This window comes from Caenorhabditis elegans, chromosome IV (assembly GCF_000002985.6).
Source record: "Caenorhabditis elegans chromosome IV".
Classification (NCBI taxonomy): Eukaryota; Metazoa; Nematoda; class Chromadorea; order Rhabditida; family Rhabditidae; genus Caenorhabditis; species Caenorhabditis elegans.
This window is the reverse complement of record NC_003282.8, coordinates 719,619-736,699: the sequence shown is the minus strand read 5'-3', so window position 1 is coordinate 736,699 and position 17,081 is coordinate 719,619. Positions and strand designations below refer to the sequence as shown.

The 17,081-nt window shown below is 33.4% G+C and overlaps 2 protein-coding genes, 1 long non-coding RNA gene and 2 other non-coding genes across 6 annotated transcripts; 4 read left to right on the top strand and 1 right to left on the bottom strand.

Moving 5' to 3' along the window:
* Nucleotides 1-76: 76 nt before the first annotated feature.
* Y55F3C.15 lies at nucleotides 77-171 on the top strand. The gene has a single exon (NR_052885.1). It is a non-coding gene; the product is annotated as an Unclassified non-coding RNA Y55F3C.15 (non-coding RNA).
* Nucleotides 172-995: 824 nt separating this feature from the next.
* Nucleotides 996-1,538, bottom strand: linc-94. The gene is made up of 2 exons (NR_101879.1): nucleotides 1,438-1,538; nucleotides 996-1,378 (listed from the first exon to the last, which is right to left on the bottom strand). It is a non-coding gene; the product is annotated as a long non-coding RNA linc-94 (long non-coding RNA).
* A 4,124-nt stretch (nucleotides 1,539-5,662) lies between these two features.
* On the top strand, nucleotides 5,663-8,200 carry srt-24 (Serpentine Receptor, class T; the record flags this gene model as incomplete). Its single annotated transcript, NM_067575.3, has 6 exons — nucleotides 5,663-5,830; nucleotides 6,700-6,901; nucleotides 6,947-7,176; nucleotides 7,633-7,779; nucleotides 7,830-7,959; nucleotides 8,004-8,200. The coding sequence occupies 6 exons, from the start codon at nucleotides 5,663-5,665 to the stop codon at nucleotides 8,198-8,200; spliced, it is 1,074 nt and encodes a 357-aa protein (NP_499976.3).
* On the top strand, nucleotides 6,695-6,715 carry 21ur-15063. Its single transcript, NR_052884.1, has one exon.
* Nucleotides 8,201-8,504: 304 nt separating the features above from the next.
* Nucleotides 8,505-16,934, top strand: Y55F3C.9. Of its 2 annotated transcripts, none has more exons than NM_001356903.3 (11): nucleotides 8,505-9,437; nucleotides 9,488-9,649; nucleotides 10,831-10,956; nucleotides 11,005-11,130; nucleotides 11,180-11,281; nucleotides 11,325-11,498; nucleotides 11,549-11,670; nucleotides 13,307-13,572; nucleotides 13,624-13,781; nucleotides 16,072-16,372; nucleotides 16,446-16,923. In NM_001356903.3, the coding sequence occupies exons 1-11, from the start codon at nucleotides 9,293-9,295 to the stop codon at nucleotides 16,882-16,884; spliced, it is 2,121 nt and encodes a 706-aa protein (NP_001343700.1). In that variant the 5' UTR covers nucleotides 8,505-9,292; the 3' UTR covers nucleotides 16,885-16,923. The 2 variants fall into 2 exon arrangements, with proteins under 2 accessions (NP_001343700.1, NP_001343666.1); NM_001356902.2 differs by having other exon boundaries at nucleotides 9,212-9,441; nucleotides 16,446-16,934.
* Nucleotides 16,935-17,081: the final 147 nt, after the last annotated feature.

Below are 17,081 nucleotides of genomic sequence, written 5' to 3'. Positions count from 1 at the left end.
TAACGTAATAATCAGGGTGGAGCACTTTGAGAAGAGGAAGAGCAGATCTCAATGTCCGAGACCGAAAGAAATATCGGAAAAACGTGTGTGAATGATTGACTGATATGATGACATGATGTGGGAAGAGTGGGGGGCATGTTTGAGGTTTTAGATTTCGTATGTTCACACACTCACACACCTGATCTACATGATTATTGATTTTTGATGAGAAATTTGAGAGAAAATTTTTGTTGAAATTTTTATTGAAAGAAGGAGTAGCGTTGTATCGAAATTTCGCTTTAAATTTGAAGGCAATTGCCATTCGGAAAATTTTTTGTCTACAAATCGGCAAATTGCCGGTTTGCCGTATTGCCGGAAATGATCAATCTCGGCAAGTTGCTGATTTGCCGGAAATTTTAATTGTGAAAATTTGCTCATTTGCCGAATTGCCGGAAAAATTGTCTGCCGCCCGCCCCTGCTTTAAATGATATAAAATGGACCTTAATGGCCCAATATACTTTAAAAAAATGATTTTCCGATTGTATTATTATTTTCAAAAAAAAGTTAAGTTTGAATTCCCGCGCCGATTAACGACCTAGTTGAGTATTTCTATCTGAATTTTAGCTAGAATATTGAAACACCGTTTGTCAATTTTTCAGGTTCCCGCAATAAAAATGTAAATGAATATTCGATTTTTGGCTAATTTTGAAATTTCCGCGTATTTATTTCGGCTTATCAAGTTTTCTTCACGAAAAATTTTTATAAAAACTGACAAACAGTATCACAAATCAATTATTAAAGAAAAAATCAAGAAAATTCAATCACTTAAGCTAAAAAACGCAATTTTTCTAAACTATGTTGCTCATTAGCGCGGGAATTCAAATTTATTTTAGCAGTTTCTTTAATTTTTTGCAATTAAAATATTTCATTTCAAAAATATATCCAAAGTCATCTCCAAAGTACATTTCTAAAAGATTTTTGCAGAAAAATTCTGATAAAACTTGATTTTTCAAACACAACAACACAAAGTTCATTCCTTGGAAAATGTAGAAAATCTCACAATTTAGAAAAAAAGAAAGAAAATTAGATTTGAGTAACTTTTATTTTCTATTTCTTACTCACATTCACAGAATATGTGTCAGATACTCATGAAAATATTTATTTATCATTTTTGGATTATTATATCGAGGAAAAAACACCAAAAGATTATCAGGGCTTGAGCTTTTGAAAAGCGGATATTCAGATTGTTCGATCGTTCGGATTGTGACGATATGGGGGGACACGTTCGGAAAATGTAAAGAAAATGATCGAGTGATTAGATGATTAATCGGTTTGATGGAGGGGAGAGATTTTGAAACTCCTTCTGCTTGAAAAAAAGGTTTTCCGCCCGCTTTTCCACCTGGAAAACACCTTCGAAAAATAGAAAAATCAAATAAATATTGGTATTTGGTCACACACCAATTTTCTTTCTGCGTCAGAATTTGTCAGCTCCAAAATTGTTGTGCAGGCTTACCTGCAAGAGGTCACTCTCTTGCAAAATAGGTAGGAGGGAGTTTTACAGGCTCACAGGCCACTCTCTCTCTGTGGGAAATCAACTGTCAAGATGTTGTGACGTAGAAATTGTATGTACCAAGTATGCTGGTGTGCCGACTACCTCTGCAATTTCACTATCTCCAATCTTTATGACGTTGGTCGGGAGGAGACACTCATAAAATAAAATAAAAACCAATAATAATCTCATCTGACTACAAATAAATTTCAAGCGACTTTATCAAAATGAGAAAAAAAAACACTTCCAAAAGGAAAGGAACTGGAAAAAGTTGAAACTCGCACGATAGGATTTGGAGCCACGGAATTAGAAGAGAAAATTGAAAAAGAAAAAAGGTCAACTTTTCGAGTGAAAGAGCAGTTGGTGCATTCACTCCGTATTCAGACGCCATGTGACTCTTCATTTCAGAATCTTTTTGGGCTTCTCGAAGAAGAAATAATTATTTTGAATATAAAATAAACTAAACTTTCTTTCGAAGAATTCTATTCTAGCATCTCAAAGTTCATTAGAGCTCGTATTGAAAAGAGTAAAATAGGCGAAGAATATTGAGGGTGGCGGCGGTGGCTATTCAAAAAGTGATAACAAACGATGTAAAATCACTTAGAGCAAGATGCGAGTGCTAGATATTTGTGCAAAGTGATCTTGGGATTTTTAAGAAGAAAAAAGTTTTATGTACACTTTCTGCAATTTTTTTCGAACATCTAGCAGTGCAGTGGGCGATTTGAATGCCTGATTATTTTAAAGGTGAACTACAGCCTGTGGGGTATTGATTAAAAATCATTGCTATAGTGCTAAAATGAGCAAATTTGCTGCATATAGCATATAGCAATAGCCTAATGAAATTTTGCAAAAACATTGGTAAAAACTTCAAAAAAAGACAGTGATTAAGATTTTAGGAAAAGTGGCGCAAACTGAGTTTCACCACTTTTTGACTCGAAATAAAACATTTTTCCAAAGTTCTTGAAGCTTTTAGATTATGAAATTTTGTCAGTTATTCACTTTCAAACCTTCAAAATCAAAATATTATCTCTCATGCCACCCAAATAACGTGCATGTAGACGACCAAATCTATGCTAATCGGTCTGAATCGGCGTTTATATGATACAATAGGTTTGCATTCGAGACTCATGGGGCTTTCAGACTTTCAGATAGATACTTGAAAATTGGGGGAAAATTACGATTGAAAGGTCCGGATTTCATTAAAATTGACCAAAATGTTGTTTATCTAGATGTATTAATTTACAAAAAAAGTATTACAGAAATGGAAGGCGAGCGGATAGGCAAGTATGCACGAGCCTACCTACCACGTATACTTTCAAGCCTTATTATCAAACTACTTGCAAACTGGAGCCTATTCAATCTATGGTCCTTATGCATATTTATGTCCCGCGCACAAATCGCTGCTCGATGAATAACAATTGAAGAAAAAGAGCACCGATAGAATTGCGAATGAGCTGTGTGTGCTCCAGAAAAAGATGAGAAAATTTCTGATCGGAGGAAGGTGTGTCAGAAAGAATATTCATTAGCTTATTATGGGAAAGGTGCATAGTGGAGGAGTTGGGGAATTTGCATGGCTATATATCTCTCGCCCTTAAAAATGTTTTATTAAAAAAAAAACTAAAAGAGATAGGTACGTTCTTTATTTGTTCCCTATAACATGAGTATTAAGATCTTGAAAAAAAACATAACACAAAAGTTCAAACCACTTTTGTTGTGTTAAGCCTCAAATTTTCTAGAAGCGTGAAACCTAATTATAGCTCATTTCAAAGACCAAATCACATGGCCGAAAAAACGAATAAAATATAAATGTTTCGATATTTCAATTCTTGCGTATTTTTTGAAAATTATAAAATCTTATCCATTTAAAAAATTATATTTTTCCCCATTTTTTTTAAAGTTAAAATTAATTCTCCAAGAACTTCGTTAATTTATTAATTTTCCCGAATTAAAAAAAAGAAACCTGGCAGGAAAAATGTTTTCCGGATTTGTTTTTCAAAATAAAAATTGAATATAAATTAAAAATTGTGCAAAATTATATCTTTTTAAAAATTTGAATTTTTAAAAAATCGATTGTTTTTTAAATTCCGAATCACATCTGGATTAAATTCCATAGAAAACCTTTGGAAATAAAACAAACTTCTGCAATCTTAATTTTTTAATTGCATTGTAATAATTTGTAGGAGCTCACTATTCTAAATTCTCTCAAAAATATCAAATATTTTTTGGAAATTTTGGCATTTTACAAAAACTTTGGCTGGGAATTTTGAAAAATCTAGAAATTTTTGGAGCCTTTTATTATGAGATTTGATCAGTGTTCAAGCTGTAATATCTCCAAATTTAAAACATTTTTGATCCTGGCTGCTACCATCACAAACTCCATATACCAAGGCTTCCAAGAAACTAATTTTTTTTGCAAAACAAAATTTCAATAAGCTCAAGCAACCAACTCAAAAAGTAAACAAAATTTGGCAATGCGGAACAGGGCTGCTCCTACAAAAAAAGAAAAAGCAACTCGAAAGTGCCCCAAAGCGTGAAACAATGCAATTTTTGGTTAGAATGTGATACCAAATTGTTTCCTGTTTTAGGAAGAAGCATCCTTTGGCGTGTTTGTGTGAAGGGATGAAGCTCGAAAAACATGAATAAGTGTCTACATAGAATCTTGGGGAAAAATAGGAAAAAAAGCATGGAAGGTACAATAGACACGGCTTGTGAGAGGAGTAAAACTAGATTTGCGATTATGAAAAACTCGCGCTGGGAAAAGGAAGAAGGAGACTCCGGCTTCTCTATTTTAAATTGTGTTTTCTGTGCTGAAAGTGGGTGACACGTGGGAGTCTTGGGATCTGAAACTAGAAGGAAAAGGTTGAAAAGGAAAGGGTTGAAAAATATTTTTAGCAACTCTCTGAAGCTTTTAAAAATTTGAGGGAGATCTGAAAACTAATGTAAAACTGGAAAATATATGAAAACCTTTTAGTGATTTTCAGGAATTTCAAGACATTTCTGGGAATTTTGTAAAAACTCGAAAAACATCAGCCAACATTTGTAAAAGTGTCAAAATTATAAGAAACTTCTGAAAATTTTTTTCACAAAGTTATGGAAATTTTTGCAAAAATCTGTGAGTTGCGAAAACTTCCTATCTCGAGGAAATATCTGCCAAATATTGTGGACAGTTGGAAATTGTGAAAAATGTCTGAAAATCTATTTTTTTAAAATCTGACAACTTCTGGAAGTTTCAAAAAATTTCTGGGAGCTTCGAAAGAGATTTGGAAACCTATGAAAATTTTGAAAAATTCTTCTGGAAAGTTTTGGTAACTTCTGGAAAACTCCAAATCTTGTGAAAACTTCAAAAAGTTTGAAGGAAGTTCTGGAAATTCGGAAAAACTTTGGAAAATTTTTGAACTATTATAGAAGTTCTGAGGAATTTCTGGAAACATATGGAACTTTTTTCTCACAGTTGTGCAAAAGTCAAAACATTTTCAAATCTTCTCAACAGAAACATCCCCTTAAATTTTTTTTAATGCTGTTTATAAAACTTGTTCTCAAATTTTTTTAAAAATACACTTTTTTTAGAGGTGCAGTAAATAAATATCTGGAAAACGAAAATGCTGAAAAAAAAGAGCAACAAGGGAAAAACAGATAGATGAGCTCTCGAGTTCACACTCGGCTGAATTCGTCCTCTAAAAACATCCGGCGAATTAATGTTCGACATACAACAAATCGGCAATTTGCCGAAAGGGAAAATTTCCTCGAGGTCTAAATTCCCTTCAAATCAAAGTTCGGATTTTCTAGTAAACGATCAACTTGAAAAGCGTGTTTTATACCCTCCAAGCTATAATCCAAGAAATTTTAATTCAAAATAATTTCCGCGTATTTTCAAAGAATGGGACTTGAACCCTTTGATCCCCAAAGTTGTTTCCACTGATTTTTTGAATATTTGATCACGATAACTGGTCATTCAAATTTCAAGATTTTTCTAACATGAAAACTTGAATAAACTAATCCTTAACGTCACATTATTGTGCGTTTTTTTTTCTTGAAATACCAAAATTCTTCAACCACCTGACGTACCCATTGTCCTAGGAGATTATAGTTGAGTTGGGGGTATAAATATGGTTTTAACAAACCAGTTATTTGAAAATGGATCTGCTCACTAGTGACATTGATCAGAGTTACAACTATGTAATTCGAAATGGTTTTGAATTGAACCAAAATTTCTATAATTGTTCTGGAATTGATGGCTTCAAGTTGGGAGTTTCAAGACCTTACATTGGTGGATATTTTTTAACAGTTGGTATAGTTTTGATGGTGAGTATCGTTATCGTTTTGTCTTTCTGATTGTTTCTTCAAAAAAGCTTCTAGAACTTTTGGGGAACTGAAAAATAGAGCAAATTATGGATCAGGGGTGTGCGGCAACATTTAAAATTTGATGAGCTCGGCAAATTTGGCAAATTTGCGCTAGTCGTCATTCTCGGTAAATCGCAATTTTTTAGTTCAAAAAGTGCCAAAAATAATGGAAAAAAAAAAACTTTCACTGGTTTTCGTTTTATTATTGCCTAATGCGCGTGAGGATTTCTTGAATAAAAATGAAATAAACACAATTAGGTATATGTTTTCTTGCATTGAGTTTCTGATCAAAACCATTGATTTTAGGCAAAAGTTTTATAAAAAATTGTAATGTGTGCGGCAAATTTCAACATTTGGCGCACACCCTGGTGCAAACTTAGCAAGTCAACATTTTTGAAATTTCTTGCCGAGCTGGGCAATATACGAACTCGGCAAATTTAACCAGATTGCCGCAGGAAACTTTCAGAATGTTTAAGAAAATTATGGAAATTTCTAGAGTCTTCTAAATACTTTGGAGAAGCTTCGGAAAAAACCAAAAAAACCCAGATTTGTGGTTTTCTAGTTGATAAATTTTCCTGAAGCTTCTGATAAGTTTTGGAAACTTTTAGAAATTTTGAGAGGATTTTTGAACCTGTTAAAAATTTTAGCAACTTGTGCAAAATTTCAAGAAAATTCTAAAAAGTCTTGTGAATTTTTTGAAAAATTCTAGGAACTTCTAGAAATTTCTAGGAAGTCTTGCGAACTTTTTAAACTTTGGAACTTTTGGCAATCTTTTAACTGTTTCGGAAATTAAGTAAAAACACCCTGTAGCTATCCCAAAAATGTTCCAGATGATCTATGTCCCGTGCTTGATTGTGATTTGCAAAAGTGATTTAATGAAGTCATCATGCTATAAAATAATGGTCTGGCTTGGAATTCTCGATATATGTTGCATTTTCGTCAATTCCATCGCTACCGGTTTCCTTGGAATAAAGGGAGCCACGCTGTGCTCCTATCCACTTTTCATACTCTCTATGGGAGCACTTGGGTGTGGTCGGTAATTCTACTGTTTTTGGTGTTTTTAATTCAAAATTTCAGGATGTTGGATGGGATCCTGTGCTACTTGTGTTCTTTTGGGAATCAATCGATGTTGCGATGTGAATCATAATCTAAAAATGAGGACTATTTTCATTGGGAAAAAATTTTATTTGACGCTTTCCGTACCGATTATTTATACAATTTACGCGATTTTCTTCACAAAAACTGCATCGTTCAATTCTAACTACATAAGCTGGTTTTTCAATCCACTGCTTCCAAACGGAAGGGAGGTACGCTGACACCCAAATCGGCAAATTGCGGGAATTAAAACTTCTGACAGGCAAATTGCCGAATTGTCGAATTTCCCGGAAAAATGGCAAATGCCAAAAATTTTCGGCAAATTGTAATTTTGCACATTTTTTGCTGAAATTTCAGAATTTCAATTTTAATCGGCAAAATTGTACGCACCCTATGAATGTTTTTGTATAGATTTTGAAAGTAAATTCTATGAAAATCTCGAGAAAAAAACGAAAAAAAAATTTCAAAAAGGCACAGCTCTAAGTGTTTCCGTCTTATAAAAAATACCTCTAAGAACTTCCAGCAAGTATATGTTTGGCAAATCGTCAATTTGCCGAAAATCAAAACTTTTGGCGAATCGGAAAATCGGCAAATCGGCAAACCGGCAGCGGCAATTTCCGCCCACACCTGATGCACTTACCTAATAAAATAAGCACAAAATATTTCAGGCGACCGACTACGTGAACATCCAACATGCCATAAATAATTGTATTGTTTCTGGTGCCACTACTGCAATTTATGTCTACCTCTGTGTAATTCTTTTTGCAAAAAGCCGTTTTATTCGCTCTGAATCGATGTCAAAAACTCAGAAACAGGTGAGGTAACACAAATTCAATTCAACTTACCGTCTCCTTATATTTATTAGATATTCTTCCAATCCGTCCTGATTTGCTCATTCAACGCTATCGCTGCCTACATCTATGTCTACATGCAATTTTTCTCCGCGTCACCACTGGTGATTCTTGTTGGACAAATCGGATGGCAATGGTCTCATGGTACGCTTAAGCTTTAACCTTGAGCACTAGATTTTCAATTTCAGGCTCTGTTTGTCTAATCTACATCACAATGAATCGGACCGTCCGTCGCGGGTTCATCGATCTCTTTGTGCCATTGTCAATCCGCACAAAACATAAAATTGGCACCTATCGAAAAGAGGTCAATTTGAAATCGTTGGTTGGAACGGAAGGAAAGTCGATAGCTCCAACTCAGGGAACCAGTTCAGAATCGTATTTTTAATTGTTTTTTTTTGTTAGTTTAGAACAGATCATTTGAAGTTACTATATTTTTTTTTTCGATATCTGAAATAAATTTCAAAAAAACATCATTTCAAGTACTCAGAAAACATGTAAGAAGCCCGTCACCGATTCCATGTCGAGGCGGCATAAGGACGCTTTTACCCGTCTCCTACTTACCATCATCACACGAGGGACCATTGGGTTGGTGTAACTGACCTCGAACACCCTTCGACTTGCACCTGCTGCGTCTCTTCCTCTACATCTCCCTTGTGGTCCCATGTGCAATCGGTTTTCTCATTTGCTCAATTGCACACGTTTTTGATTAAAATTGCTTTAAATATTTTTCTCAGTTTTTTTCAAACAGTTCTATTTATTATACTTGATCATATTGTGAAAACTATGAAGCTTAGAAGTAATGTAAAACCATTCCTACGATGCTCAAATGCCTGAGTATCATTTTAAAAAATTTCAAAAAAATTAAATTGTTTCTATTTCGAGTCTAAAAGAGGCAATGACTAAGTTTGCACTAGGGGTGTGCGCCAAATTTTGAAATTTGCCGCACATTAAAAAATTTTAATAAAAATTTTTCTCAAAACATTCGGTTTTGATCATAAACTTAATGCAAGAAAACATATGTTTCATTCATGTTTTACAAAAAATCGAACGAAAACCAGTGAACTTAGTTTTTTTCTATTAATTTTGGCACTTTGTGAACTCCAAAAATTAAAAAATTATGCGATTTACCGAGTAGGACGACTACTGCAAATTTCAAAATATGCCGCACATCGTGTTAAAATAAGAATATTTTGAGCATAATTAAAACATAAAAAGTTCCAAAAAAAATTAGTGAAAACTTGATTTTCACCACTTTTTGGCTCGAAACAAAATTTCCAAATATTTTTTTTTTTCAAAATTTTTATCATTCTATTTGCTTTTTTTAGCTCTATAAAAATGATTTTTACTGATTTCCCCACTGGCTCAACTCTATAGAACTCTATAGAACACAAATTATTTTCAGAATGTTAAAAAATATAATCGATTACAAAAGTTTCGAATTAGAAATAGTCGTCATCTTCCTATTTTCTCATGCAATATGTGCTGCAGGATTTTTATTCCCAATTATTATTCACTCAAACAAGAAAGAATCTGCCCATCTTCATCCTATAAAAATCAGTTATCTCAAAGATACTGGTATAATTGTAGTCATCGGAATTGTAGTTATTACCACAATTTTTATGGTTGGTAGGTTGTTATGGATTAATGGAAAATTAAATTCAAATATTTTCAGTGACAAAATGCTTTAATTTCTGTGCACAAAGAGAGTACGTTCCTCGTCTGATATTCAATAGAATTTCCATTTTAATATGGGGGTCTTTGTGGATATTTTATCCACTGATTCACAGTGACAAGATGTTGTTAATTCATTCCGTTTGTTTAGGCTTTATAATTTGTAAGTTTCCGTTTTTCGAATTTCGAAATTATGTTTTAAATTTTTTGGGCAAACTAGATTTTTCTCTAGTTTTTTTTTCTATTCACTGAACTGTTTTTTCAATCTCGGCAACTTTTTAGAAAATTATGCAGTGCTCGTCAAAAGGGTATCCCTAAAAGGGATTCCCTATACATATTGTTTTTGGAAAATTTTCGCATGAGCACCATTCAGAAACTGCAAATTCAAAAATTTATCAAAGAATTTTCAACCAACAAAATATTGTCCATAATCATGTCTCTTTGTTTTCATATGTGTGAATTATTCACAAAAATCATTGCAAAAAATATAGCGACCGGCATCTTAGGGGACCATTTTCAATGATAGTTACTAAAACGGCTTTAACTCAAAAATCACGTTTGTGAAAGTAAATTAATTTTCATATAATATCTAATTTTTCAAATCGTCAGGAAAAAATTAAAATTAAAGCTAGTCTTTCACAAATCAAAACTATGTATTTAAAAATCAGCTTACTTACGTTAGTTCGAAAAAAAATTCGGTTTGTTTTGTGCAGAACGAAGGTTGAAATTTTATTTGGTACTTATGGGTTTCGTTCCCCCCAAAATGATTTTTAATTATTCAACACTACCTTTTTAATTTTAATTCACACGTGAATGTTTATTTTAATACTGTTTTCATTTTTACAAGGCTTAGAAAATCATTTCCCTAAGCCTCATAGTGAGAATGAAAAAAAGTTCACGTCTCAATTAGAAAATATGGAAATCATTTCAGGGGGAACGAAACCCATAAGTACCTTTTATTTTAGCTATATTTTAATGAAAAATAGTTTTGAGAAAAAATTTCCACTATTTTTCAATTGCCATATGTTTTTTTCCTGGTAAGTTAAGGGCAAAAATAATATATATTTTTAAAAATTGAACAATTATATGAAAATGGATTTAAATTTACAAAGTTACCATAGAAAGAGTGGAGTTTGAGTTACAGTCGGTGTAGTAGCCATTATAAAAAGTGGTCCCAAGAAATGTCGGTCGCTATACGCAATTGAAAAATTACTGATAACTTCATAAAAACTAGTGGCGCAAACACAAATTCTTCGATTTCACGCAAAAATGCAGATAGGTTTGAGTTGTCAAAACCGCACCTCATTACATGTCAGCTCTGATATAAACTAATATCCCTTTCAGCGTTGTACCATGTTTCCTTATTCATCGTGATCTGTGACCTTGTTGGTTGGCTGTGCTCAATTTTTTGCATATTTTTGTATCTGACCTCCACGCTCATTGGATTATTATTTGCCACATTTATCCCACGTTCGGACTACATTTTCAATCTAGAATTTAATTATTAATATTTTCCAGTCATTGTTGTTCATTGTACGAAAAGTGATTCAGTTTTATTTCACTGCGGTGGAGTTATAATTTTGTTGGCAGCACTTTTTAATACGGCAATTCCATATTGGATCAGAGAACAGGAAAGGAAAGAAGGTTTGGGGAATCATTTTGGTTTTTTTTGTTGATTACAATGCTTTTTAAGGGCTTCTGTTTCACTTTGAATCATATTATAATCGATCCCATCACATGATTGATTCTCTTTCCAATATAGCCGCCGAAAGAATTGCTAAATATATGAATAATGGTAAAATAGTTCCGTTTCGAACTTAATAAAGTAATATTTTCAGGTGACTACATCATAAGTAAAGCAGTTGAAAGAATGGATGCACAATCATGCGAAGTTGTGTTTTCAAATCTATTGAAGTTAAATCCATCACAGTCTGGCGTTATTGCAGAGGTTTGCAAAAATCGTAGTCTTCATTCATTGATCCTTGGGAAAAAGAAGAAAATATTGAAATATGGTAAGAAGCTTGAATCTTTTTTATTGATATTTTGGTTTCTATTTTTTTAGGAAAGAAAATTGACGTTGTTTGTTTGATAGATTGCATTGTAAATGAAAACTCACGCACGACATTAAAAAGTCTGGATATCAGCAAAAGTGAGCAAATTCTACGACAAGGATGGCCCGAAAAGGTACAAAAATTGAGAGATCAAAGGTGGAGTAGCGCCAGGAAAATCTTAAAAAATACTTTTATGGTGCCAAAATGACCGAATATCATAATAACACTTTTCAAAAAGTTTTCGAAAATTTTTTATTTACTGTCAAAAGTGACATTTTCATATTTTTCTAAATTTTGACATTTGCCAAAACTTTGACCGGAAATTATGAGAAAAAAAATTTATTAAAAATCTATTTTTTGGAATGTTTTATTATGATATTCGGCCGTTTTGGATTATTTTAAGTGTAGTTAGACAAAATCCCCACTGGCGCTATTTCGCCTTTAATTGCCAGTTTGTTTAAAAAAAAAGCTTTTCTGAATATGCTTCTTTCTTGAGCTGAACACGTTAGGGCTTAGGCAGGGGCGGTTTCAGGACTTTTTCAATTTATCTATTTGGCGGCAATTTTGCCTGCTTCCGGTGCGAATTTGGTTAGTTCTCAATTATTTAAACAGTTTTAAAAAATTGTGGAGAAAATAATGTGAAAATGTTGTTTTTGTTTATTTATTAAAATTTAGATTAATTTTCGATTTAGCATATTTAAGTTTAGGCTTAAACCCGTTATCACGTGTTTGTTCTAAAAGAAGGCCCGAGGCGCCTTAAGGCAGAGTGGGCAGGCGTTGACGCGTCTAACTTGAAACTCCAGTGTCGAAAATCTAGTAGCACAATGTCCGCCGCTACAATCTAGAATTTTATTAAAAGCAAAAGTAACTAGATTATGGGCTCTTTAAAACACATTTAAATATTGCGGAAAACTGAAAGACGACGATGCAAATCTTGTCCTAATTTCTGCACTGCAACTTTTTTCGAACGAGGGCCGAGAAAAAATGCGAAAAATCGGTGTTTGCACACAATACACCGCATTTTACGACATTTTGTACTTGCTTTGTTTTCTCTTGTTTTTCACCAATTTTTCCCGTGTTTTCTTATCAAAACTGATGAATAAATATTTTTTGATAATGCTAAAATAATTTCCAGATGAAAAAATATGTATTCAGTCGGCAAGTAGCGGTGAAAGTCGTCAATGTAATATGATGGATTACGGGAATACAAAACCCAAACTTTTTCCCAAACATGATACATATGCTGCTCTGATGCTGAAACTACCTGATTTTCATAACGAGACCGCTGAAAAAGTTTTGAGGTTTTCAAAATTCAACTTTTTGTGCGAAAATGTCTACTTTTTCACCAAAAAAGTTGAATTTTGAAAACCTCAAAATTTTTTCAGTGGTCTCGTTATGAAAATCAGGTAGTTTCAGCATCAGAGCAGCATATGTATCATGTGTGGGAAAAAGTTTGGGTTTTGTATTCCCGTAATCCATCATATTACATTGACCACTTTCACCGCTACTTACAGACGCAATACACAATTTTTTCACTTGGAAATTGTTTTAGCATCTGCAAAAAATATTTATTTATTAGTATTAATAAGAAAAAATGGGGAAAATTGGTGAAAAACGAAAGAAAACACGCGGAAAACAAAGCAACATAAATGGCCGCTGAAACTTGTCGGGGACTCGGCCATGGCCTAGAAACCTTTTTGCCTCGTCCCTCGTTCGAAAAAATTTGCAGTGTTCTGGAGATCTTTTCAGTTTTTTTTTAAATTTTCCAGATCGCTGATATGCTTCCTTCACTCACCACCTTCATTCTAAGTGGAAAAAAACTTACTGAAAACGAAATGACGTTACTCATCAAAAGTTTTCCGAATCTTTCTTGTTTGGATATTAGTGATACTAATATTAAGAACCTTAATGGAATATCCAATTTAACGCATTTACAAGTATTGTCTATGAGAAACTTGCACTTTAATACCTGGTTTGATATGATGGATCTTTTCAATTTGAAAAATTTAACTTTTTTGGATGTTTCACATGATCAGTAGGTTCCAAAGTGGTTGTTGATGATTTAGTTGTTTTTTTTTAATTTCAGCTACAACACAGGCATAAAAACTATGCAGCAATTCATTGGCTGTGGAAAATCTATCGAAAAATTGGCTTTCTTGGATTGCACCTCAACAGATTTGAATGACAATTTACTCAATTCTTTGATGGAATCTCATCCGAACCTTCAAAAAATTACGGCACTTAGTAAGTTGTCTATATTTCCAAAAAAATAATTTCAAAGTGATACCTTTTTATAATGTCTTATACAAAATTTTCATCCGCCCTCGTTTAGAATATGGAACAGTAGTGTCTTCTCCGACAAAAAAATCGGATGAGAAAGCAATAGAGTCTGTACAAAACGCATTCACTAGGCGTCTTTATAGTCGAATCAAAAAAGATATATTAATCCAACTGATAAAGATTACAAAACTGCCATGGAACGTAACGAACTATTCGACCTCCAAACCTTAAGCACGAGACGTAAAGTAATTGACAGAATCCAAGTAATCAGAATGAATAATGGTAAAGTAGACTTAAAAACATCTGAGTTTTTTGAGCAACAAGATACCCACACTCGTTCTAAAAAGAAATATATCTGGAGCACAGGAAAATCTAAACTTAGCAGACACTTTTTTGTCAACAGAACACTACCCACAATGAAGCAACACTGATCTAATCTCGGCATTTCGTGTCTTCTTTCTCCCACCCTTTTGCCACCTTTCTACCACCAAAATGTAGAAAGGCGAAAAATGGATAGGGAAAGGCGGCAAAATGGTGGCAGATTGGTGACAATAGGTGGCAACGATGCTATTATTTTTGTTTGTTTTCACTCTGAAAATAAATAAAAACAAACTGCAATTAGGTTATACAATCTAAATTTATTTTATGAAACATCATATACATCATTAAAACATTTTAAATAATTAAAAATTCGTATTTTTCCATAGTTTGCTGCCACATAGCACGAATTTGCCTGTTTTTCGTGGCATTCTCCCGTCGATTTTCGGTAATCTGCAAAAACATGAATAGGAATATGTTTATTTATTAAGTAGAATTTGTAAACCCTTACCTTTCAAGATCCGGTGAGCAACCAGTTCAGGTCGAGCCGTCTGCTATCTCGTTTTACCTATAAAATGGAAATTAAAATAGAAAATAATTGTTAGTGCAAAATGGTTACTTGTAAGAAAATATTAATAACGATTTACCAAACAAAAATCTCAGATTATTCAATTTTTCCTTAAAAAATCGATCAGAAAACCTAAAAAATAGATTTAAAAACGTTGAAGAAAAAAATTGTTTAAAAAAATTAATTCGAAGAGTTATCCGTGCCAGGATAACATCCGAGAACACGTCAGCACTATCTTGGCGCACAATGAAAGGTGACAAAGTGCTACAAAAGGCGACAAAGGGTGGCAAATGGTGGCAGTTTTGGTGTCACCAGAACGCTGCCGCTGCTGTTTTAGACCACAATAGGTGGGAGAAAGGTGGCAAACGCGACTGAATTTCGAGTATTCGTTGAACAATTGTGATATTTTTACAAAAGGTGGGGAGAAGGTGGCAAAAAGGTGAGCGGAAGGTGAGAAGACCTCAAAAGGTGGGAGAAAGGAGGCACTAAATGCCGAGATGTTACCTTATCCTCACTTCTATCCATCATTTATTCTTGCCTTTTATACATCGATATTTGTGTTTATTGCTTCTTCTCCAATGTAACCATTATTTTTTTCTCATCTCTTTTTATTTTTGTTCCATTTTTATTTATGTAACCACTTGTGATGGTTTGTGTCTGTTAATGTGTGTTTTTTTTTCTACCTCACGATATCTTACTATCGTAATAAATTAAATTAAATTAAATTAAATGTCTTGAATAATTTTGAAAATGCTAATATAGCGGTACAAGATTTAGGAAAAATAAAAGGTTAAGCTCCGGCGCTGCAATACATCAAGTCGGCAGGTTTCAGGCAGGCGTCAGGCCCTGAAACTGCGCCTGCGCACTTTTTCTGAACGTTTAAATGTTTTTTTTTGTTAATTTTGCAAAAAAAAAGGTTAAGCTATTTTTGAATTCCGCGCGCAAGCGCAACACTACTTATCACATTTTCAGACATTTTTTCTCCTTATTTTTTACTTGATTTCTTTTTTTTCAGACATTTTTCCGCAAAAAAAAGTTTGAATAAATGGCAAATGGTCGATTTTTAGGAAAATTTTCAAGTTTCAGAAAATTTATTACACGGAAAAAATGCCTGAAAATGTGATAAGTTCATAATGTTTAGAAAACAGAGAAGAATTTAGAAAAAAACAAATTCATAGCCGGAAAATGGAAAAATATCGCAGGAGTTCAAAAATATTTAATTCATTTTAAAAAACCATACAAATTTAGATATTCATAATCGGTATATTGAGCCTGTTTTCTGTCATTTTGGGCAAAAATCCACAGGCAAAAAGAACATACTTCGCTTTTAAACTTCTATCAATAAAAAAACAAATAACTTTTTTCCAGATTGCCTCGTTCAATACTCAAAAATCCCTGAATTGCAAGTTCTCAACATGGAATCTATTGGCTCATCTCTCAAGTCACTGTCATATTTTACAAGTTTGAAACGTGAAGCGTCAGTACTCAGATGCTTGACTCGTATCTTATTCCTTCTGAGACAAGCTCATGAAAGAAATGAAGAATACGACTTGATAGGTTGCATGATGAAAATTATTGAGGTTATTGAAACATTCCCGAGTACATCTGCAAATAATTTGAGATACAGCATTTATATGGAATGTGTGAATTGTTTGACGGAAATTTCCGGGTAAGTTTTTTTATTTCAATTTTTACTATTAGTAGTTTAAAGCTATAATCTAAAAGAAAAACTAAATTTTCAGCAACAAATCCCACCAATTCCACTCACTAGATGTCTCCTTGGTTCTTGACATATTTCTTAACTACATTGACAAAATGACTTCAGTTGATTCATTTTTTGGAGAGCACCCCTGCATCCCAGTTTGGACTGCAATTCTCAACATGATTGATCTAGATCTTCCCGGGCTGAACTATGATAAAATCGGCGGGATGGCAATCCAATTTCTAATCAAAACCGCCGTTGCTCAAAACTTTTTCCAATGCCATGCGCTTGATGTTTTCGTGAAGTGCACAGTAAAATCAAGGAATCAGAATTTCAGTCAATATTTCACAGGAATGAATCAAAGCGCGTACCATATTTTCAACGTGCTGACGGGAGTTTTGAAGGGGATAGATATTGAATGGTGTCTGTCTGCTTTTCGAGTTCTCAGCAGAACTCCACTGAAATGTAAACACAATTGATGTCACATCTGATATAATTCTATTAATTTTGATAAATATGTTTACATACACTCAATCTTATTTTTAGTAATATTTTCAGAAATGATATTTAGATTTTTTCCATATCTATATTTGCTTGCCGACCACTAGAATTTTCGGCAACCGGTCTTTGATCTCTAGAACATCTCACTCATGATTTTCAAAATGAATCATCGTTT

Excerpts from the sequence above, each read along its gene's own strand:
- Y55F3C.9 (NM_001356902.2), top strand. The coding sequence starts at position 9,219 with ATGTTAAAAAATATAATCGATTACAAAAGTTTCGAATTAGAAATAGTC. Across the intron at positions 10,957-11,004 it reads ATTTGCCACATTTATCCCAC|TCATTGTTGTTCATTGTACG; the intron begins GTTCGGACTACA and ends AATATTTTCCAG. Across the intron at positions 11,499-11,548 it reads GAAGAAAATATTGAAATATG|GAAAGAAAATTGACGTTGTT; the intron begins GTAAGAAGCTTG and ends CTATTTTTTTAG.